At 47.4% G+C, this 8,822-nt stretch overlaps 1 protein-coding gene across 2 annotated transcripts; it reads right to left on the bottom strand.

The window, feature by feature from the left end:
* Positions 1-2,602: 2,602 nt before the first annotated feature.
* Positions 2,603-7,989, bottom strand: LOC142930123 (uncharacterized). 2 transcript variants are annotated; one of them, XM_076072185.1, is made up of 5 exons: positions 7,750-7,989; positions 7,203-7,380; positions 6,131-6,303; positions 5,010-5,139; positions 2,603-4,217 (listed from the first exon to the last, which is right to left on the bottom strand). In XM_076072185.1, exons 1-5 carry the CDS (start codon positions 7,957-7,959, stop codon positions 3,874-3,876), a joined length of 1,035 nt encoding a protein of 344 aa, XP_075928300.1. In that variant the 5' UTR covers positions 7,960-7,989; the 3' UTR covers positions 2,603-3,873. The 2 variants fall into 2 exon arrangements, with proteins under 2 accessions (XP_075928300.1, XP_075928301.1); XM_076072186.1 differs by lacking the exon at positions 2,603-4,217 and having other exon boundaries at positions 4,832-5,139.
* Between the last annotated feature and the right edge of the window lie 833 nt (positions 7,990-8,822).

Below are 8,822 nucleotides of genomic sequence, written 5' to 3'. Positions count from 1 at the left end.
CATTTTGTGGGAAGTCAACAGCGGTGATCCTATTATACACCACCATTGGCTCCTGTTATAGGAATGTAGCATTCCGCTACTGGCCATAGTGAGAGATGTGTGGCATCCTCCTACCTCGCATTTGAGCGGCCGGACACATATGAGGTGCACTGCAGCAACCAGTGTAAGCACAGCCGAGAATGCATGATGGGGCAGACGGTGGCATAATGAATACGCGCATGTCTGTACGTTGAAATAATTTTGAACGCGTACGTAGCCGACCGTGCTAACTGTAGCCGACCGTGCTAACGATGGCGCGTGCGTCCATTTGCCAGGCGGGGCCATGATCTCCAACCAGGCAACAACAACAACGAGGAGGATGATGATGATGATGCCGTCGACAAGATTGGGCCAAAGGCATCACGCGGGCCTGGACGGAGATTCTCCCGCCTGAGGCGGAATATTCGGGGGATTCTGCAATTCATTCGGGAGCACTGTTTCTGTTACCGTGACGATACCGCTGAATAAATCCTGTCATGTGGCTGGGCCCTCCCTGCCCTGTGTACATATTTTTCAATGTTACTGTCGTTTTTGTCTCACTTCTTTCTGGTCCAATGACTCCAAGACTCACGGTTTAAACTGAAGATCCCAGTGGTCCTCAAAAATATTTACGGGGACTCCTTCACTTAAAAAACATTCAACTTAGAAAGTCTCAGAGATACAAAGAAACCTCTCCATATGTCCAGTTGCCTGTTTGTACCGAGATTCATAAGTTCAAACCGCCACGCAATAGATGGTGGTGGTGGCATCTACATCTACACAACGTGAAGAACCAGTGGCGTCTACGTCTACAGGAGATTATACAACTCTTAAAGCCATTCCCTGTGTTTAGTGTACACGCCGTACAACATGTTTGGAATCGACAGGAGTAAAGTTGGACTTACGAACAGACTTCTGGAACCTAACTCGTCCGTAAGTAGAAGAGTCCCTGTATATGGTGGTCACTCTGAACAACGCAGACCCAGCCTCCTTTTTACGATGTTTGGTCCATTAGGACGTTACCAGATGCATCTTTCTGTGCTGACGACCACGCGATACACATTAGATGAGTCACAACAGGTCACGTTTAATACTCTAAACTTGTCTGGAGTAATTCTCATACGGCAGACTTTTCTGCACATTTGCAAAATTACATGTCTATGGGAAAGGAACCATGTGTATGGCATTACAAAGGGTGCTTGGTCGTGTGTGGATGCAGGCTGTTGGCAGTGCCACTGATTAATCAGAATCTTTTTTTTATCCTGGAGGAATCCAATGAGCTATGAAGCTCTTTTCACATATGTCCAGTAGGGGCGGGTCAGCGAGGTATGTTCAAAAACGATATGAGAGGCAAGACGGAGAAAATGTAAGCATGTTGCTAAAAATACAAAGTACATAGATTCCTGCCGATTTGTCAACAAATGCAAGTTTGAGCAATTCAGCAACACAACAACAGCACCAGACCACGACAAGACAACGCACAGTCCCTCAATTACATTGCAAATTAAAATCGAAAGTTCAATGCACGATATTTGAAACAAAGTTACTAAATGGCAATATTCCCCTCGAATACCGAATGAACGAGGCTAAGACGCTTGCAGTAATGTTCAAATATGCATCGCAAGCCATTCAGAAGTGGAAGGCCTCACGTGACCACAGGGCACCACGGTGGCTGGGAGATGTTAACTACCTCCCCTGGTACGCAGGAGGTCGTGGGTTCCATCCCAACCCTGACGCATGCTGTATATTTGTCTGCTATAAATGTCCACGTGACGATAAGCCACTTCGTTGAGCTATCATTTGCGATGGCCAGGTCGCTTCTGAAAAACTGCTATATATGCTCAGTGGGCCTTACCTGGTAAAATATAAATAGTTTGTCAATTAGTAAATAAATGAAGTATATAAGTTCCAATTTCATTCATTAATACATTTCCAAGCTTGGGAAAGGCAGTAAAACAATAGCAAAAACAGCCACAGTCCACACCAGGAAAACATACAGTGCGCGGTAAAATTGTACTTAAAAATTGAACTGTGGATACTTTGTTAAGAATACAAAAAATAGTTTAGTTAAAAATAATTTGGTTCGTAAGGACCTGGGTAGTGATCTGCGATTATTGAGTGGGGGTTTGGGAGTCGCTGACTGGGAGGAGTGGGAACGGGTGAAGCCGGATCTGCCACGCGTTGCGCTCACCAACTCGAGCTTCGCCGGGACAGCAACAAACGAAGAGACGGAGAGAGGAGCTACCCCGGGTTTACATCGCCACGACTCACGACGCACACAACACACACGGCACATGCCCAGCGGGAGGAGGGCGATGACCACCCCACAGTGCGATAGCTACGACTCCCCTTTCAATTAGTGAGCCATCCTCACACAACGCTGCACGGAGTGTGCAGTGTTATCAATGAACACGGCACTACCACTGCACGGAGTGTGCAGCGTTATCAATGAACACGGCACTACCACTACACGGAGTGTGCAGCGTTATCAATGAACACGGCACTACCACTGCATGGAGTGTGCAGCGTTATCAATCAACACGGCACTACCACTGCACGGAGTGTACAGCGTTATCAATGAACACGGCACTACCACTGCACGGAGTGTGCAGTGTTATCAATGAACACGGCACTACCACTACACGGAGTGTGCAGCGTTATCAATGAACACGGCACTACCACTGCACGGAGTGTGCAGTGTTATCAATGAACACGGCACTACCACTGCACGCGAGCAATCGGCTGCTTAGTGAGTTACACGGCACGGTACGGAGCTATTAACGTGACACGAACCACAGCGTGTTCCCGGGGTACTCAACTACCTTAGTTTCTCAACTACCGGGATTACTCAACTCAATATTTCAAGAGGCGCAATGCACTGTGGTGAATACGAGACAGTGGTCCTTCATAAATAACATCACCAAACAGTCTTTAAAGAGCAGCATGCGGCACCGGGAGACGCAGATTGCCAACCCCTGAGCTATTCTATTCCAGCGCATGAGGGCAACATGTTCAGGAGCCATAAGCCAATGTCCGAGGTCTGCTGGTCACGACGAGAGGGCTTCAGGAGAAACTTCGTGTAGGGTTACTATTCCTACTCCGTTGAAGGAGCACAGACGACTGTGGTTCACAATATCGTGCATAGTTTGGGTTGCATGGTCACAATCACACTGTGGCTTGACTTTAATTTTCTATTGCGTCGTTTCACGTTGTACGATCTGTTCTGGATGACCACAGTCAAACACTGGAGAGTTTAAAATTTTCCATTTGTGCATCAGGTATCCGCAGCTGCCATGGTTTGTGCAGATGCGGTTTAGGGGGACCATGATCTTCGTGGAATATCAAGCCCAGGGATCTTCTGCGTTGGGTTTTTCACAAGGTGTGTCAGTTCTTTTGAACTTACACTGATCATGTCGACTCTTTGCAGTGGCAATGTGAAACTATTAAAATAAAAAGCGATACAATTTTTTAGAAGTTGATTCTTACACGTGCAATTCAATACATGAATTGTCAGCTGAATAATAAATATTAATCGATTTAACCGATGTATCGCGCTGTTACTACTAACTAGCACAACTCTTTATTACGATCACAGCATGTACAAAGTAACATTTTAATAAAAAATATACTTCCTGAAGTAATGATGGTTTATTCAAACTGTGTGCAATATCAAGCAACTTCAGAATGATTTCTGAAGCACTGCTGCAATGTTTGGTGCACTGCGATACTAATGGCTAAAGTCAGTGGTGACTGATATCTGAACCAGTCCTGAACCTAATCCCCGCCCCCTTCACCAAGCGTGGTAAAGTTTGGTGCAACAACCCCCATGACCAAAGCAACGTGGCGAGGCCTTCATCAGGCAGTGGACTGCCAGAGGGGTGTTACACACATGTGAAAGATTAAAGAACCCCAAGTGTCTGTCGCCGACTCAACAATTTTGAGGAGCGACCCGTGGCGGTCAGGCAGATCACGAGGTGAGCAGAGGGGTGAGGAGGAGGGCACTTTGGAGGGGGCTGCCAAACCTCGAGTCGCGAGCACACAGCGCCGTCTCCTCGTACAAGACGGCGCACCGATGGGCACCGCCGCTGCTGCTTGGCCTTCTGCGCCAGTTTTACCAGGTTGGCCAAGGGGCCGTGCCCAAGGTTGCGGCAGGAATGCACGCCGTAGTGCTGCCCCACAGCGCAGTCCACGGCCGGCAGCTGCAGAGCACACAGCCAACAACAGAGACCTGGAACCCTCTCTCTTTCGTTTGGAGGCGGCCGAGTTGCTAGCAGCCCTTTTCCACTGGCGCATCCGATCCGTGCCAGCGCGTAGCACCCCCACGGAACGGGTGGTTTTCCATTGGCCATTTGCTGTGCCGATATAAAATCAAACTGTAATACGTCGCCCTTACAAGACCTCTCAAAATGGACCAGGAGCCAAACAGGTCCAGAGGTGGTGCTAATAATAAAGTGTCCATTGCGTACGACGTGAACAGCGTTAATGTGACTGCACAAATTTATGGAAACATGGCCGAGTGGTGGTTCTCGGATCAAGCCCAGCATCCGCCCTGGTTAATGTTGCCAGTTTATTCACCACAAAGAGATCTGTTTCACAATGTATGATAATAATCCTGTGACGCCGTATTAAAAAAATTGAATTGGCCACGTGTAACCGCATCATGTTCCAAATTTGCCAAATCAGATCAAATACTTGCAAATTACTTTACCGGGGAAAAAACCACGTAGGAAAATCAAACATCGCTCCCGAATGGCAGACATGTCCATTCACAGGCCGGTAGTGCGTGCACCACGTGCCAAATAGGAACAGCTGCCATTGGGGGGGGGGTCCCCTCGGGTAGACTGCCGTAGAGCAATGGAATGGTTGAGATGAGACGTTGCTGTAAGGCGCTTTGAGTTGAAGAGTTTATTTACGCGAGCGCCCTATATCTCCAAATCCTTATCCCCATCTCTGAGCCGCCCCTGTGGCCCCTACTGGGGCCCGTGTCTCACCGCTGCGGTGTCGAGGCTGCCGCACTGGTGGATGAACTCCATGCAGCTCGTCGCGCTTTGGACAGAAGCTTCCCGCTGTGGCTCCAGATCCACCCAGGGCAGAGATCACAACCCCAGTCTCCTCCAACAGCTACCACAGACACAACAAATGCGTCAACATCAGTTGGTTGACACCGAGGCGACCGCAAGGCAAACACCGGCTTAAAGCTAAACGATACACATGGAGCTGCATCTCACAATGCAGTGCACAAAAACTGATTAAATATTACAGATTTAAGTTTGCAAATTAACACAAAATTCGTTCTCAATTTTAGTTTTCCAAATGCACTATCGGCGTAATGTCAAGAGACAAATAAATCATCCATGCGTAAATCTCGCATAGCCGTGCAGGCCCTGTGTCATAAAATGCGATGGGTGGCCTTTTATCTTGTACACAATAGGAGCCAACACTTTCACATTAGCTGTGTTATGAGATTGTGCGGCGCACGAGAGTCAAGCTGAAATTGTTATTCTCAGAGATGGAATTAGGAAAATGAAGTGCAAAACCCAAGTTTAATGAGACTGTAATTTTGTGCAGTCGCTGGTGACTGGGCTCGGACGATCGACTTGATAAGACTTGAGACCTCGGTTTCAACCCAAGCGGTCAAAATCCATATTCAAGCCCAGAATCTAATTATTGTCATCGCACCGCTTTGATATCTGAGCCACCTGGCCACTTTGCATATATAGTGTTATCATAAATGTTATCTGAATGTCACCGCTGTACACTCAATTTTAACGGTGATTTTCAATATCTACCTTTGGGATGTTTGCCAAATTCACAGATATTTTTTAAGAGTGACAAGAGAAAACCCATGCATCTTACGTGACACTTTGTTGTGCTCTGCATTGGCAGTGATTACATAACGCTTAAACGTATTCGAGTTATCGACAAATGAGTTTTAAGTTCGTAATAATAAACTAATATTACCGCGCACAATTTTGGAAACAAACTTAACATTGAGCGCCACTCGGAGGCGGTAAGTACACTCAAACTTTGCACGGGCAGTGTCGTACACCTACTTGCTGTACTGCCTCTTACCAGCTGGAGGCGGGTGGGCTCACGCACGCCACGTACGCACCTGGGCGTTGCGATGGAGGATGTCCAAGGAGCCGAGGCCCAGGCTGGGGAGGTCGCACGAGTCAAAATGCTCGGCAAGCTGCTTCTCCACGCGTAACAGCGCAGATAGGCTCGGGGGCTTTGCCATCTTACTTACGTGGCTCAGCAGACGGACCAGATGCTCGGCTACTGCCTCTGCGAAGGAGACAAGCAATGCCATTGTAGGAGAGGACAACGATGCTGTAACTCGCTCCAATAGGCTCAACAACTGCAACTCTCTCTCTGCCCCCCCACCCCCACGTCTCATCTACGGCCTCCCGATAAGTTTCATCATCACTCTCCAGATGACTCAAAAAACAAGTTTAACACGAAGGCCTTCGCGACCAATGATTATCCATAATAGAGATTTTTGGATTAGGTCACGTAAATAGTGCATATTAACGCGTATTATTTAGTGCATGTATACATGATCTAACCCAAAAATCTAGATGATGGACTCAAAAAACCACTGGCAGACTTCTCACACCCGTATGCAAGACGATATCGCCCCAATATTCAAATTGTTCAACTATCCCCCGAACCAGTCCAGGATAAATTTCAAGATCACACTCAGCATTTTGACAGTCCTCCGTGGTCTGATCCCTTATGTACAATACGAGAAACTACATTTTATTCAGATTGTGCTTTCGATATTGTGTCATGAGACGGAGTATCCACTCGGATCTCTCACGGAGCAGCGGAACCCGTCCTATTGGAGAATGGCCCACAGAAGAGAACTTCACAAAGCTACCTCTGACATCGCTTCTAGTGACCTCTGGTCTACAGAGTAAAGGGAAGCACATTCTAACCCACTCTGAACGTGAGAGTAATGTCCGTCACATGAAAGTTGAGCCGATATTGGACTTAGTCAAATTAGCAGGAAAGTGTTATCACCCAGCACGTGCATCGATCGGTTGATCGTTAGTTTGTGGCATAGAGATCCGCAAAAAATAGATATCTTTGGATCATCCGAGATTTTTAATTATCCGCAGCCATCCTCCACGTCATTAGCGCAGATAATCGAGTCTACTGTATATGCAAATTTGTCTCCTTACTCCCCGGAGTAGGCGGCGGTCTGGTGTCGGGAGTGCTGATGTTGCCGAGAAACGCGGCCGGTTTCTCCTTGACCACGAGGTCGCGAGGAGTCTCGAGGGAGCTACAGCACAGGGCCAACTGAAACATATTCCGGGCCGGCGTGTCCCCTTTCACCTGCCCCAGGAAGTCCTGCACACACTGTCGGTAGAAACAACAAAGGACCCAAACCACGTGCAGCCATATCACTCTGTTGGGACAAATAGAGGGTGATACATGCATAGATGTCCGACCGATTTCAATGCCCCCCCTTACTTTTGTTTCAACGTGTGACTGAATTTTGTGAAAGCGATGGCCCTAAATATTATAGAGGAGTGTTAATTCAGTGGTAGAGCAAGTCTTTTGATAATGGTGGAAGTATCCACAGACTTGAAACGTATGGCGATTATCACTTATTAAATAATTCCGAGGACAAATGTATTATGGAAAATCTTTGACAAATCTAAGCAAATGCATGAATGTTCTCGCAAGGTAATTTTGTTGCATTAAGTCCAGACGCCATGGCCCCACCTTCTTCAGCTTATTCACAAAGATGTCCTCGGCGTTCTGGAAGACCTGCAGCACCATCTCGGCCGCCGGCTGTATCGTGAACTGTCGGCGAAGATCGGCGCTCGTCCCTGGCAAGGGGAACGACTCCAACAGGTATTCCTTGATCTTGTGTGGCCGGCCCTCCACCTCCTGCTTAATGTCACACTCGATGCGAGCCAGCCCACGGTCCATCGCCTCCCGCTCGCCTTTCTGGGCCTTGCCGATCACCTAAACAAACAACACAATGTTAGCAACTGTGGCGGCCACAGGTGCAGGGCAGTGCTGTAGTTGCGATGATGGAACACGTGATGGACGAGTGGTTCAACAGCGAATGCAAGGTGTGCTGCTAATGCACGATTGCAATCGAGAGATGGGATTGGTGGATCATCCTAGCAGCAGTGGCTTTTGGCAAGCCATCGAACAAAGACAGTCACCGCATCACTCGCTTTCAGATGGGCTTCTGCGGCCAACTGGAATGCTCTTCCTTCCGATATTAGGAAGCCATTGGAGCTATGCACTTTTAAATCTAGATTGAAAACAATTTCTTTAGAACTGCTTTTTGTGTTCAGTTTGTTGTCCTCCACACCTCCGATTAGCACAGTTGGCTATGTACAGTGCGAAAGATGTTCAACATATATACATGTGGTTTTACCCAATCCAGTCATTTCTGAGTACTTGTTTAGATTTGCAAATTTTGATTCTGACGCCAGCACACATGTCCTCCTCATTCATTAATAACACGGGATTTATTTTTTTACATTATTTGTGAAGCATATAGAAATGCAGTTTTGGATAATACACCCGCAATATTAACTAGGGCGACTCCTGGGATCGAATCGCGAACCTCTGAAACAAGCGACAAATGCACAACCACTCGGGAAAGAAGATTTCTGTAAGGAGCGGTACAGTAAAATAGGCCTCAGCCTTCAATACGATATATTAACATGATGTACTTACACGAGCAGTTACTTCAGTGCTCTTGTCGCAGCACTGCACCCCCAAAACTGAAGTCGTGTTGGAAGTCTGTCTCAGACTGCATGACAAAAGGATACACC

The sequence above is a fragment of the Petromyzon marinus genome, chromosome 37, assembly GCF_048934315.1.
Source record: "Petromyzon marinus isolate PM22_M1 ecotype Great Lakes invasive population chromosome 37, UKy_Petmar_22M1.pri1.0, whole genome shotgun sequence".
Taxonomy (NCBI): Eukaryota; Metazoa; Chordata; class Hyperoartia; order Petromyzontiformes; family Petromyzontidae; genus Petromyzon; species Petromyzon marinus.
The sequence above is the reverse complement of the archived record's forward strand: the minus strand, read 5'-3'. Positions and strand labels throughout refer to the sequence as shown.

Coding starts and splice junctions, on each gene's coding strand:
- LOC142930123 (XM_076072185.1), bottom strand. CDS start 7,959: ATGGACCGTGGGCTGGCTCGCATCGAGTGTGACATTAAGCAGGAGGTG. Junction 7,381..7,749: donor TTGTGAATAAGCTGAAGAAG/GTGGGGCCATGG, acceptor TTCTACCGACAG/TGTGTGCAGGACTTCCTGGG. Junction 5,140..6,130: donor TCCTCCATCGCAACGCCCAG/GTGCGTACGTGG, acceptor TGTCTGTGGTAG/CTGTTGGAGGAGACTGGGGT.